The sequence below is a fragment of the Alexandromys fortis genome, unplaced genomic scaffold, assembly GCF_014885135.2.
Source record: "Alexandromys fortis isolate MF-2015 unplaced genomic scaffold, M_Fortis_MF-2015_v1.1 scaffold_0, whole genome shotgun sequence".
NCBI lineage: Eukaryota > Metazoa > Chordata > Mammalia > Rodentia > Cricetidae > Alexandromys > Alexandromys fortis.
This window is the reverse complement of record NW_026067949.1, coordinates 27,558,717-27,573,931: the sequence shown is the minus strand read 5'-3', so window position 1 is coordinate 27,573,931 and position 15,215 is coordinate 27,558,717. Positions and strand designations below refer to the sequence as shown.

Sequence of the window (15,215 nt, the reverse complement as noted above, 5' to 3'; positions counted from 1 at the left end):
ACCTTGTTTCAAGAATTGTAAAAGTTAAAAGTGTATTGGGGATATCTCAGTTTTAGAACATTTGCCTAACATGTGCTGGGCCCTAGTTCAATTTCTAATATTGGGGAAAAGAAGCTAAGTCTCTGGAAAATATTCCATAGACAACAATTACGTGAGAAAAGGATGTGTGTGTGTGTGTGTGTGTGTGTGTGTGTGTGGTGTGAATTAGACTATTAGAAAATTAGAATTTGAATATTAGAGAAGAATCATTAGATATTGCAACTGTTTTTCTCTTGATGATAGCTATTCTTTTCTGTTTATATGTTACTTTTAGTTCCCAGTGTGTTTTTCATTTCAATTTTGAGCTTAGTTCTAGCCTAACACAATCTCCTACTACACTTTTTTTTCTGCATTGCCCTATGATGTCACACAGCATGCAGTGCTCAGTTAAGACAATATTCGTTTCCAGTCCCCTCTCTTTGGGGGTTGAGCAGGTACGTGACTAATGTGGCCCTTGGCTCAGTACTGTTGGAAAGGAGTGTAATTCCACATGGCTGCCAGAATCAGACTGCCTTCCCTGACATTTATGTCCTATCAAATGCACGCAGCCAAGCAACCCTTTAGACTTGCTAAATGTTAACACAAGCAGCGGGTTTAACAATCTGACAACACCACAACTCTCTCATTTAACTTGAGAAACAGCAAGAAGTGTGGAAGCTCCACAAAATGCAGAAGGCACGAGGAGCAGGCGCTCAGCCCCTCTAGAATCCTCATCAGTTTCTCCTCGAGTTTACGCAGGGCATTCACTTTCTTGTTCTCAATGTTTTTCTTACAAACAGTTCATATTATAACATTCTATAGATTATATCTGGGAAAACACAAAGGCAAGGCAGAAGGCCATATTTATATTCAGGGTACACTGAAGATAGCGCTCAGCATATCATTAATCAGATTGGGTTCTTTAGCTATGATCTGACATCCAATAAGATTAAACATGTCTTATAATTGAATGTAAATGTTTGTCACAGGAGACACGGAATTACATCACATACACGTCCAAGAACAATCCTGGGAACAAAGTGCACCTGACATAAAAGGCTCTACTTTTTTTCTTAAGCCCCTCTCACAGTTCTGCAAGACATCGTTCACCATACATCATTCTTTTGATCATGTTCTGACACCTCTTCTTTTAAGGGCATAGGGATATAGCTTGGGGTTAGAGAACTATTCTAGCATATGAAGCACTAGAGTTTGATCCCAGTTCCACAAACACCCCCAAGAATGTTTCATTTTGCAGTTTGGTTCAATTTGGTTTAAGGCACCATGCTATGCCTCTAGCTATGTATATTTATACACATATATTGCTTACATCTAGATAGAATTCGGGGACTGTACAATTTGAGATTCTATCATGATTTTCTTTTCAAAGTGGAGAGTCATTGAAAACAAAAGATTTGTTTGCACTGATTCATTTGGTACTTTTATAGAGTTGAGGTGACATTGTGGAGTGTGTATGCTCACATGTTTGTGTGGTGATTTTTATACACAAAGTGTTATGGTAAAAGTAAAATGCTGCAGGTCCCCAAAGTGGTGGCAGGCAGTAGGCAGCTGGTCCTGAGAGTAGCCAGTCCCAGGCAGGGATGGCACAGTTCCCCAAGTGGCTGCAGTGGGCCATGAGTCCCAAGAAGGGAGCTGTGTGGTGGGTGAGAAACCTTGATGAGGCAGCCAGTCCCAGGAGGAGAAGACAGACAGTTGGGCATGCCACGAGATCTCTTTGCAGATCTCTGAAGACAGCTGATTCCTGTTAGGGAGCCATGCAGTGGGCGAGAGACAGAGACATGGATAGGCACCCAGCATGCAGAGGTTGGATATTTATTTAGTGGGTTATGGAAGGGAAGGAGAGAAGGGGAAAGAGCAAAGAGAGGGGGGAGTGGGTTTGGCTTGTCTCTTAAAGGGACAAAGCAGACCATTACACAAAGCTCAACTAAAAGAACTTGTAAAACTCTTAGGATCTCTAAAGGGATTTATACTTTCTATGCTACTGACATTATTTATGACCAGAGCTCCTGGATATCTTCAGGAAAGTGGCTGGTTTCCAGGGGGAATCAGTTGTTAATTAGAAGGCTGGAATGTTCAGTCTGACTTCTCACATTCTCCCATTAAGAAAGAAGGGCAAATGTTGAGGCTATTGATTAAGTCTGTCATAGATCCATGGTGATGTCTTCAGAAATTCTCCAAAGGACAATTGCAGAGCTTCTAGGTTGGCGATCACATGAAGGTGCTGGTATGGTCGGTACCTGGACAGACTCTAGAAACATCATTCCCTTCCTCTGGACCATTCCCCAGGTACCTATTCCATCTTCCTTTTCCAGTTTTATAATTTATTGATAATGGATAATAATAGCAAAATCACTGTCTGAGTTCTATGGGATGTTCCAGCCAATGATAAATTGGGGGAGTAATAGTTATGGAAAGTTAGAATTTGTATCCAGTAGATTGAAAGTAGAGGAAAGAATCTGGATTTATCCATTGGTATCTGTCTTAGTTATGGTTCCTATTGCTGTGAGAGACACCTTGACCAGGCAACTCTTATAAAGGAAAACATTTATTTGGGGCTAGCTTACAGTTTCCGAAGTTTAGTCCATTATCATCATGGTAGTGCATGGTGGCAGGCAGGCAGACATGGTGCTGGAGAAAGAGCGGAGAGTTGATACATGTTGATCTGCAGGCAACAGGAAGTAAATTGAATCACTGGATATGGTTTGAGTATATATGAGAGCTCAAAACCCACTCCCACTGTGGCACATGTCATCCAAAAAGGCTGTACCTATTCCAACAAAGCCACATACTTCCTAATAGTGCCACTCCCTGAGAGCTTATAGGGACCAGTCACATTCAAACTACCTTAGTATCTGAAGAGGCACTGACTGTTTTGGAAATGTATAACCTGTGGCAGACGATTTTCTTTCAAAGTAAATAATTATAGAATCAAGTTGTAGTAACACAACTGTTATCCACTGAAAAAAATTGTTTGATTTTTCTTTGTGGGATAAGAAATACCTCCAAGTGTTGTAAAAGAATAGAGATGAATATTTTTGCTAGATATAAGAGCTTATAGAGAGAAAGCCACAAAATCACAAAATTGTATTACTGATAGAAAGCCAATATAACATGAATATTCACTCAGTTCCAAGTCTAAATAGCAACGCAATTCCTTTAAAACACCATAGTATGTTAAAAATTAATCATGACAAGTTTGCAATAAAGAACAGCTGAAGGAAGCTGTAGAATAATGAAATAGATGATTCTTTCAATACAGCTCTTAAGATTGATCACAAGACCATGGAATCTTAAATATTCAGAATAAAAGCTAGAATCTAATCTAATAATATATGGCACTATTATAGATTGTGGAGAGAAGTATAAGAGATAGTAAGATTTTTGGTGCTTTTAGAATTGATTAATAAATAAGTGAAAAAGAATCCTGGATACATAACACACACACACACACACACACACACACACACACACACACAGAATAAACACTAGGATGAGAAGATTCATATACCAAACTACTCCACAGGTTGTTTTCCACATAACATTAAACAGTTAAATTCTACCTGATAGCCTGGTATATACTTGTATCTGAGCATTTAAGAAATGGAGTTAGAGCCAGGTGGTAGTAGTTCATACCATTAATCCTGCACTCAGGAGGCAGAGGGAAGCAGAACTCTGTGAGTTCAAGGCCAGCCTGGTCTACAAGAGCTATTTCCAGGAGAGGCTCCAAAGCTACAGTGAAACCCTGTCTCAAATCCCCCCCCCCGCCCCAAAGAAAAAGAAAGAAAGAAATTGAGTTTGGAATATCAAAATTGAAGCTTTCTTAGGATACACAGTTAGTTGGACACTATCTGAGCTATAAGGCAAGAATTATTTCAAATATAAAACAAACCATTAAAAGTATATGATGAATATACTTTTCAAAACATAGAATATTATCAGCAAAAATCAAATCAAATTAATAATATGTTGTGATCCACCTTTTAGAATGACTTCTGCCATGATCCAGTTGCAGTGGGTTAGGACGTTCTAGGGTGGGGGCATGAAGATTATAAATGTTAGGTAGGAAGAACAGAGATAAGAAAGAATCACAGAGACACAGGATAGTAACAAGAGGGCCACACTCAGGGGATACTGAAAGTTGAATTCACCCTCGTTTATTTTTCATACATTTTATACCCCAATACAAAAGGCGGGGAAGAAGGCAAAAGGCTGCTTTACCGTGGCACAAAGGACATCCAGAACTTGTTTCAGTACTTGAGACATCAAGCCATTATTTCCTGAGGTAAGTATTTGATGTTTGGGCAGGGATGTGCACTGAACACACCCTAGATCAAGAAAGCTGTAGACAGCCACTCCCTCTGTCAAACCTCTTATTTTAAAGAAGGAGCAGAAGTATACTTGTATCCTCTGACCTTTTGTCAGGGTGGAGCGGATTCAACTCCATGGGCCATCTTAATGTCCAAAACACCAAGTAACTTAGGACAGGGCATGTAGCCATATCTGTTGTCAAAGACTTTGAAAGAGCAAAGATAGTCTCAGGTCCTCTGACCTCCAGTCAAGAAGGAAAAGGCTCACGTCTCTGTGTGTCCTGTCACAGACCCTGAGTAGCTAAAAAGAAAATGGATAAACCAGTAAAAGAATTCACAATGCATCAGAATTTCTGAACACAATGAAAAAAAAAAGAAGTATGCCATTTAAACACAAGAAAAGATCATAACACAACACAGGTAATCAACCATTCTTCAGTTTATCCTTAATTCTAAAAACATTTTAAACCTTGATAATACAAGTATTCTTAAGTATTTGGATGAATGAAAACACCGAAATTAATTATCTAGATAGAAAAGTAAGCTTCTTCAGTTCTGAGGCTAGTCATAGCTTTTCACAGTCACCCACCCACCCTTATGGCCTAGAAATGTCATTCTTCAGTTTACTTTGTTGTTGATCTGAAAAAGGTACATGCTCAAGAATTTTTTTTTTTGGTGTGTGCATATGTGAGAAATTTTAGCAAGCTAAAATTAACAAGTAATTAATAAATTAACAAACAAATTAATAAATCATATTACATTCCTATAATGTTTTGCAGTGATTGAATGTGTCATGAAACTATAACTTTGAGGTGGACACTTAATATTTCCCAAATTTCTCTAGTTAGAGTGATCATGTCACAAGTTTTGAGCAATAGAATATGAACAAAATGTTATGGGTGACTTTGTAGTCAAAATGACTAAATGACTAATGTAACCCCTCTTTCTTTAAGTTTTTCTTCTTCTACTATGAAGCACAAAGAAGGGGCAGAGGAACCAGAGGATGGGAGAAGCTCAGATTTACTAGTCACTAACAGCATAAAAGCTATTCAGAATTTTGTTTGGGTAAATAACCTTACATTAGAAAGAATAAATTTCATTTACTTGTATTGTTAGCTATAAAAACTAGGATTACCATAAAAATACTATCAATATGAAAACATACTATCAATATGAAAATTTGAAACAACTTTACATGTTATTTATATTTGTTTGCATATCAACAGTGACATAAATGTCCTTGGGGTGATGAATAACAGATTAACATGATTATTATTTTCAAAAAGGAAATCACAGATGTGGTACAGTTCTTTAAAACTTATTTTTGTGCTTGCAATGTTTTATTTTTTTAATTCAGAGTAAATTTTGACAAAAATAGTAGAATTTATAGCATCTCTAGACGGCTATTACTTCATTCTATGTTGTGAGGCTAGCTTTTCATTGAAACATATTTTAGGGGTTTCAGAGAAAACTCTATGTGCTTAGGACTGCTGTTCAACCATGAGAATGAGAGTTTGGATTGCAGTATCCATATTACGAGATAGATCTGAGCAAGCGATAACCATAGCTTCAAAGAAGACAGAGACAAGACCACTGGTGCTTGCTTGCTTCTAGCCTTGCAGAGAGTATGTGAGCCTCAGCTTTAGGCAGTTACGCTGATTCAAAGGAATAGGTTAAAAGTGACAGAGGGCATCCAGCACCTTCTTCTGGCTTCCAAATTATGTCTACAGTCATACACACACAAGTGCATAGACACAAATGTAAAAACAAAGACTCTTTCAAGAAGTTATATGAAATTCTATTAATGTAAGTTTCCAAAGACACATGCATGTGCACGTGTGCATGGATTAGTGTTTGTGTGTGTAAAATGGAGACACTTTACAACAGGATGACAAATTTACCACACACCCTAGGGTAATACACAAAAAAGAACAAAACAGTGATAAGTCAAGAATGGGTTACCTCTACTGGAGTTGTTGACCATTGAGGTTCCATAGATCCCACAAACATTGTAGGCTATTGCCAATGATTTCGGTTACATCCTAGAATGTGGCAGTAAGACATCACTGTTGAAGACACCATATGTTTGAATTATAGAACATAAAGAAACCAATCCAACATCCACATGGAAGCTTCATCCCTGCTGGATAGCCTTCATAGTCTTGGAAATCTAATCATCAACCTTACGCAGGTGTGAACTCTGAGAGCTAAAATGATGACTGCCATGGCAAATATGGCTGCTGGTTTAACAGTGGAATTTCATGTGAGTAGCCAATCACTTTCTAATTAGATATAAGGCCTGTTCTACAAGATGAGACATACACCTAGCTTCATTTCTCAGACCAAGAACCTGTGGTTAAACAGTTCATAGTCCCTGGAGCAGAATCTAGTAACATTATCCCCCTGAGAGGACAGTGTTAAATTTTCTTCTAACGACTTCTCCTTATGTTCATAGATTAGTGTATCTTTCAACTCTTGTCTAGAAACATCTTTCTTCAACGGATGGTGATTAAAACAGAAGTCCACAATTGATCAAGGTGCAGAAAATAACAGACTGGGGAATATTCAGCTCTAATTGGGACATCTATATAGCATTCCTTCCTCCTAAGACTCAGAGATTATTGCAGAAGAGGCAGGAGGATGAATGTAAGTGTCAGAGGCATTGAGGAACTACAAATATGTAATGTTTTCTAGACACAACAGGATATTTGCACATATAAATGTATAGAACAGTGGCTCTCATCCTTCCTAATCCTGAGACACTTTAATACAGTTTGTCACGGTGTGGTGACTCCCACCCATAAAATTATTTTCATTGCTACTTCATAACTGCAAGTTTGCTATTGTTATGAATTGTAATGTAAATATCTGAGCTTTATAACAGTCTTAGACAACCCCTGTGAAAGAGTCGTTTAACGTTTAACCCCCAAGGAGTCATGACTCACAAGTTGAATACCGCTGTTTTAACAGAATGCACCAGAGCTGTACAAACTCAGGCTACACAAATTTCCTAGAAGTTTGGAGAGGTGGGCCGGGCATCCCACCCCTATTTGAGACACTATTGGTAATTGATAGTGGCTGGAGAGGAAGACTGCTTTCTTTAAAGATGTGGTTTTTGCTAAGGCAACCCTACTCCAGTGGAAGTCCACACATGCAAAGATATTTGGGAAACACAAATTGGGTTTTATAGGTTGGTTGTTGCTGTTATTGTTTGAAATTTAAAAAAAATGATGAAAAGTTGGGTGGATAAAAAGAGGTTATAAATGTGGGAAAAGTTAGGGGAGGGAGGGAAAGTGATCAAAATACTTTGTACAAACCTCAAAGAAGAGATTTTGAATTGTAAAAGTTAAAACAATGAAACCTAAACCATGTTTAAGGATCAGCATTAAATGACTAGCAGTTTTATTGACGTCTACACATTGTGAATACTTGGGGGAAGATTTAAGCACTATTTATTTAGCAAGCATGTAAATTTTGACTTAGGGATCCATCTTAAAACTTGGAAAAGGCCACCTTTCCCCTCTTCACACACACACAAAAAAATGTATCCTGCTTACAGAGTACGAACATATGAGCTGCTTTGATATTGGAATCCCCTGAAAAAATGCCATTAAGTACAAAGTTCAGACAAATCATTCACAGGTCCCCCACCCCCTGGAAGGAGTCCTGAGACATACCCACCTCAGAAAGCAGGTGTGTAAACTCAAAAACCATTTACCTGGGAACACTATGTGTCTGACGTCTGCTGGTTCTCAGTTTCCTAGTCAAGCATGGCCATTTTGCCTCACCTTGGATCTTAACTTCATGATTTCCCGTCTGGTTTTCAGCTCCAGCCAAGCAGTGTATGAGTCCAAGTTCTTGGATCAGGCCCATGAATTTTGTGCTGCCAGTTTTGCCACAGTAACTGCTGTCCAGACAGTTCATCGTTGGGCTGGGTGCCCACTGGAGGCCCGCATCCTGAAGCAGGATCACAGATCGAGGGCCAGCTATACCACTGGGCTCATTTCTGCAGCAGCAATGATAATTAGAGGCCTCAGGCAATGAGAGCCTTTGAAGTTTGTGTCTGGGCTTCTAACTCCCTTGTGGTTCATTTTTCTCATTCAGGTACATTTATGCTCATGTTTTAGGCGCCATGACCTCTCAACTATGCCGTAGAAACTACATGCTTTCATGTTCTCATTTTCACTTTAACCAAAACTTATTCACACCCTGTGATAATTTCCTAATGTTTTAACATACTTAAGCATTTTACTTCTAATTGATAAAGGACATTCTCTTCCACAGTGGCAGCGAGTTAAAAAAAAAGTGTCAGGTTTAACAGAATAACAATCAAATGTGTTGGTTATTAATATGGCTAACACTTTGTTAGTGTTTGATCTATTCTGGACACTTGTAAAACTGTCCTAACATGCGTTAGAGCGTCTCATCCTTGTTAACAATCCCGAAAAATAGGTGCTCATCATTGTCCTTTTTTTTTTTTTTTTGCAAATGATGACACTGAGTCCCACAGTGACAAAGCATACCACTCCTAGGCTTCTAAAGATCATAAGTCGGTTAGACTATGTGAAAGGCATCAATATCCCTGCTTTAGGAGAGATTTTGTGGGGAAATTGGCTGCATAAATGCAATATACAGCGATGGCCTGATTCCCCAACAATAAATGGTAGCAAGGAAATGTGATGAGATTTCAATTGAACCTATTTATTTGCGCTAATGGAATAAGGAAATCTCTGCTTCTCTTACCAGATTTCCTTCATTAGCATGGAACAGAATAATCATTGTGTAGCCATCCCTCAAACCACCTTGGAACAGAAGTTGGGAGTCCTCTCTACTGCTGTTCACTGGCTGTAGGTACTTTTCTACTTAGCCACTCAGAGATTTGTTTTGTTTTCCTTGTGTGTAAATGAAGGCAGAAAATTCATGTTTTAAAGGTTCATAGTTCTTTGTGATAAGTTTACTATAACAGAAACAAACATAACCATGTTTACCTCTTTTCACAATGTCAGAATTTATTAAATGACAAATTCACAAGGCACAGTAGGTTTCAACTTTCCAGATAGTCTTGCTTTCCTTGATAAACCTAGCAAGGCAAATAAAAGCTCTTGTATTACAATCTTAATTGTTAATACAAACCTCAGATTATACATTGCATATCATGGATTAAATCTATTTTTTGTCTATCTCTATCATCTATCTATCTATCTACCTATCTATCTATCTATCTATCTATCTGTCATCTACCTATTGTGTGTGTGTGTGTGTGTGTGTGTATGTATGTATGTGTGTATGTGTTGCAGAATGGCCTTAAAGGAGTTTAAGAAGTGATGAGTTTCAGAGAGGCCTGAATGGTCAACGTTCCTAAAATAGTGAAGATACAAGGTCCTCAGCACTGAGGAGAAACAGCTGAATGGAAAGTCACACCATAACTGATGTGGCTTTCAGACTTACAGGTAGGCTCCTACTGTTGCTGCTGCAGCATAGATGGAGCACAACTGCTGGGTGGAGTCCAACTGCAAATAAGAAAGAGCAGGATCAACTGAGTCAAGAAAATCAAATAAACAGAGGGTAAATGACAGGTTCAGAGGGATGTGTAGAAAATGGGCAGATAGCAGCTCATGTAGATCACACGCACAGCACAGATTGTGTTCAAGACCAGTGAAGCATAGGGATTCTCTTTCTCTTGGTCTTTGATGCATACCTAGGGCGGTCAGATGACAGGTCTGTAGGAGGTGTCATTATTATAATATGAGGTGTCTTTCTTGATTAATGATTGAAGTGGCACATCCAAGTCCACTGTGGGTGGTGCCATTCCTGAGCAGGTAGTACCAGTTTGTGTAATAAAGCAAACTGAACAAACCATGGAGAGCAATTCAATAAAGAGAATTCCTCCAGGGCTCTTGCTTGAGTTGCTGTCCTGACTTTCCCCACTTATAGACTGTAATTGAGATGTGTAAGCAACAAAGAGCAGGCTAGGACAAAGTTGTACTCTTTCCTTCTTCTGGTATGTTTAATAAGATTTTGTGCCTGGTTTCTCTGACAGAATTTTAATAATTTCATGTACCCTTACAGTCCCAATTTACTTCAACAAATCTGCATATTGGCATTCTTTCTGCTCCCAGGATTTATCAGACTGCTCAGGATGAGTGGTGCCGTAGAGATGGTGCAATTCACATGTACCATCCAGGTACAGTTTTTCTCCATCCTTATAATACTCAAATGCTTCTGGTAAAATGGAGTCTCTAAGAGCAAGAGGAAATCTGAAAAACCATTGTTCTTTGCAATATGGAGTAACATTAGGGCAGGGCAGAGGAGATATGGATACCTTTCTCTTTCCTAACCCCACCCCTCCCATCCCTTTTCCTTTTCCTCTTCCTCTCACTCTACGTCTCCACCCCCATCTCTTTCATCCTTTCTTTTGAGATAGGGTCTTACTCTGTAGTCCAAGCAGGCCTCGAACTCATGGCAATCTTCCTATTTCAGCCTTTCAAGTGATGGTATTAAAATCATGAATCACTATTTACATCATTAAAGATTCTTTCTGCTATAATATTCAGGGAATGATCTTGTTTTGGTTTTTGTTGTTGAGTTTGGGAGATGTATGTTTTATTATAATTATTTGCAGTTAAGACTATTTACTGTTCTTTTAGAGAATCTGGGTTCAGTTTCCAGTACCCAGGTAATTAACATTAACAACCATCTCTAACTCCATTTCCTGAAGGTCAGACAACATATTCTTGCTTTAAGGTGAGAGGAGTGGGGGGAGGGGGAGAAGAGAGGGGGGAGGGGGAGAAGATTGGGGGAGGGGGAGGGAAATGGGAGGCTGGGAGGAGGCGGAAACTTTTTTTCCTTATTCTCAATAAAAAAAAAGAAAAAAAAAGAACCCCTGAACATATATGGTACGAATAAACTTAAGCAGACACATACATTTGTACATTAAATACATATATAATGAGATAGATAGATAATCTCCCATGGTTTGCTGCTCAAGATAACATTACTTTTATAAGACTGGGACAACACTAACCCTATGTCTACTGGTCTTTTTTCAAGTCTTTTTTTTTTTTTTTTTACCAACTTTTGAGTCTTGATTCATGTTGACTAGTCATTCATTCCATTGCTTGCGGATTTAGTTCTGGAAATAGTACTATGCTATTAAGATGAATGGAAGCTGAGCTCCCACAGAAGGGGTCAAATCTTTCCACATTAGCAGCAGTAAAGTAGCTGATGCTGGAAAGGAGAAGAGGGCTTTGAGGTATACATAAAAGACAAAAACTTTCAGTTATTATAGAGGAATACATAGACAATGACAAGTGCAGGGATATGACAAATTGGCCTCCAGGAAGACTTGTTCCAAGTGTACAATTCTACATCAAAGTTCAGTGCACCCTGAAAGAGGTCCAGGGCAAGTCCTAGTGAGGCTGAGGAGCAACTACTAGGCACCCTGATGTGGGATTCCCCTCTGTATGCTGGAATACCACTGGTTAATAAAGAAGCCACTTTGAACCCATTGCAGGGCAGAATAGTACAAGATGGGAATTCCAAGCAGATAGATGAGGAGAGAGTAGGCGGAGTCGGAGAGAAGCCATGGAGCCACCAGAGAAGACAGATGCAGGAGACAGATATCACTGTATGGAACCTTGATGGTATGCCACAACTACGTGGCAATACACAGATTAAAAGAAATGGGTTAATTTTAAAAAATAAGAGCTAGCTAGCAATGCATAAATAGTATAGTTTCTGTGTGATTATTTTGGGTCTGGGTGACCAGGAACAGACAAGCAGCCTCTGCCAACAGACTGACACCCAATATTTGGCAATGTACATCCGCATAAAGCCTAAAATAGCTTAAAAAAGGAAAAAGAGGGCTTTTAAACCCCATATAAATGGGAGCAAGTGCAGCTCCTTGGTAGCCACATTTCCCCCACCCCCACCCACCATGGGCTATTTTCTGGCAGTGAGAAACCAGGGTTCTTTTAAGAGAGGTCTTCCTGATTCAGCAGTAGAAGCAAAACAAAACAATAACCATGCAATTTCTGTTAGGGAAGGCTTCCTGATTCATGCTAGTTGCACGAACAACTCTGGCTCATTCTGGAGGCTGAGCACTTGAATGGGGTTTGTGGGGTTTGTGGTCCTGGGTACTTTTATGCCTGATTGCGGGGAAAGTAGCTGAGGACATACCCCGACTCAGTGCTCGGACTCAATCGACTCAATTGGGTGATGGGATCTTGTTGGCTAGGAGTGCACAGGAAGAGAATTCCCACCACCATACACCGAGATATTTCCAGGCCCTGCAGTGTGTTGCATGGCAGATTTAGATTTTACTCATATAAAAAGGGTTTATATGCTGCACGGAGCTTCCCAGTATTGAGGTCGTGAGAACAGCTACTACCCAGCAGCCCCAGAATCAGCGTGATCTACTTCCGCCATATTGAAAGCCTGAGAAGGGCAGAGCTGCATCCAGGGCCACTGCAATCAAGCTTCTTTACCATTTTAAAAGCACTCCTGGTCAGAAAATTATAACAGACATGCAATAAAGACAAAGTCAGATGGAAAAGACCTCTAATAGGTTACAGTGTTGGATAAATGTATGTATGTAGGCTTGAGAGAGAGAGAGAGAGAGAGAGAGAGAGAGAGAGAAGAAAAAGAATAGACAGTTATAAAAAGAAGTAAGCAGAAAAAAAAGAAGTAAGCAGTTTAAAAAAAAATAGACAGTTGCCTGATAACAGTGATCCTTAATTGGCCACACAGAAGAATTTCTTTGGGGGACTTTCTGCGGTGCTAGGGATTAAACCTAGCATTTTGTACATGCTGCAACAGAAACCTGAAGCTCTATTCGCAGAACTCTTCTTACTTTTTCCAGACAAGGGACCCTCTAAGTTTCTCCTTAAGTTGCCCAGTCCGGACTAGAACTCACGATCGTCCTGCCTCGGCCTCTCTTACTGGTTCGGATTACAAGCCTGTGTCACCAGACTCACCTAGACTTAAAAAGGTAAATTAAATGTACCTGGTGCGGCTTACGTCACAACCAGCTGAAGGAGTGATGGGCTGGTTGCTAAGGAGGCCTTGGTAGTGTGGCTATCCACTCTGCAGTGACCACCAGCTAGGCAGGCAGCAGTTCAACCACAAGTAGGCTGCCGGCGGCGGAGAGGGAAGGACCCCATTACCATAAGCTTCGGGTCTGGTGGGCTTTGAGACTCATGACAACAGAGCGCCACCCTTCATTTGCTGGGTTTCCACTACTCAAAATACAGTCAATTGCGGGACAGAAACGGACTGAAATTGGACCGCATAGGGCTATCCCTCTACCGACCGGCAGCAGAGAGAGGCAGTTTGACCTGAAGCACCACTTGGAGGGTCAGAGGGAATCACGCTACAAGCTGCCACTGCCACCTCTTCGGCTGTGAATTGACAGCCGCCTTCACCTTGGGCCTCCACCCATCACCACCATGGCACAGGATGAGTCTGCCTCCACGCCTTACACCGAAGATGATTTCTACTGTCCAATCTGTCAAGAAGTTTTCAAGACGCCGGTTCGGGTTGCCGCCTGTCAGCACATTTTCTGCCGAAAATGCTTCCTAACTGCAATGAAGGAGAGCCGGATCCATTGCCCCCTGTGCCGTGGAAATGTGACTAGACGCGAAAGAGCACGTCCAGAGAGGGCCCTAGACCTCGAGACAATCATGAGAAGTTTTCCTGGTAGTTGCCGATACTGTTTCCAACGTATTGAACTCTGTCGCATGAGACAACATTACAAAACTTGCAAAAAGTATCAAGATGAGTTTGGAGTTTCTTCAACTACGACTCTTTCAAGCTTCCAACTGTCTCCAGACTCCGTGGGCAACAGCAACAGCAACAGCGAGGCATCCACCTCTGAAAATGCCGAGGCTTACCTAGAAGACAATGCAATCCCATCTGATCAGCCTTCTTTTGATTGTCCTCTGTGCGAAGAAGCAAACATGACCCGACAGCGTTTGCTAGATCATTGTAACAGCAACCACGCGTCTCACGTTGTTCCATCCATTTGCCCGATTTGTCTATCTCTTCCATGGGGCAACCCTACTCAGCTTACCAGAAATTTTGTTAGTCATCTAAACGAGAGACACCAATTCGACTATGGAGCTTTCATGAATCTTCACCTGGATGAGGAAACTCAGTACCAGATTGCAGTTGAGGAATCTCTGCAAGGCAACATCTAGGGACTCCCCTCGGCTCTACAATCGCTCCTGAGGGACAGTTTACATGAAGCCATCATTTCAATAACTTGATGTGCTTTAAATAAAAGGAATCAGTCTGAAAAAAAAATGAAAAAAAAATAAAACAAAGTCTTTAAAGAGACAGAGTACAGACAGTCATAGATTAAAAGGGTAAAGAAAAATAAGCCATGTAAAGATGGAATATACACAGAGAGTCTGGGTTATGTATATTATTGTGTTTTATTTATTTATTTATTTTTACTACAGAGAGCTATTTGATTCTGGGAACTGCTAAGCTAAACCAACACACATATATAAGATATATATATACATATATATATATATATATATGTATGTATATATATATCTTGATTTCAAAATTTGGGTCTAAGAATATGTTGCTTCAGAAAAGAGGTTCTGCTTTTGTTTCCACAGAAGATGAGAACCTATGGATTCCTTTCAGGCTAATGCCGTGTGATGGAACAAGACCCCTCTCAAGAGGTCTCCATGAGCCCTAGAAATGCTTTGTCCAATAAACAGCAGGAAGTGTTTTGGAGAGAACTATGCTCAAATTCCCAAATATTGTTTAAAAGTGTTTACATTTAAAGGGGGATATGCTATAGAGATGAATACTTTGCATTGATAGGGATTTTGGTTTATTGATACAAATTTAAGA

At 40.0% G+C, this 15,215-nt stretch overlaps 1 protein-coding gene across 4 annotated transcripts; it reads left to right on the top strand.

Moving 5' to 3' along the window:
* The first annotated feature begins 13,792 nt into the window (after window positions 1–13,792).
* On the top strand, window positions 13,793–14,542 carry LOC126506192 (E3 ubiquitin-protein ligase RNF138-like). 4 transcript variants are annotated; one of them, XM_050149563.1, is made up of 3 exons: window positions 13,793–14,206; window positions 14,267–14,378; window positions 14,466–14,542. In XM_050149563.1, the coding sequence occupies exons 1-3, from the start codon at window positions 13,793–13,795 to the stop codon at window positions 14,540–14,542; spliced, it is 603 nt and encodes a 200-aa protein (XP_050005520.1). The 4 variants fall into 4 exon arrangements, with proteins under 4 accessions (XP_050005520.1, XP_050005521.1, XP_050005519.1 ...); XM_050149564.1 differs by having other exon boundaries at window positions 13,793–13,902; window positions 14,194–14,542; XM_050149562.1 differs by having other exon boundaries at window positions 13,793–14,378.
* Window positions 14,543–15,215: the final 673 nt, after the last annotated feature.

What these genes read in the sequence shown, in the direction of transcription:
- LOC126506192 (XM_050149561.1), top strand. Translation starts at nt 13,793, where the DNA reads ATGGCACAGGATGAGTCTGCCTCCACGCCTTACACCGAAGATGATTTC.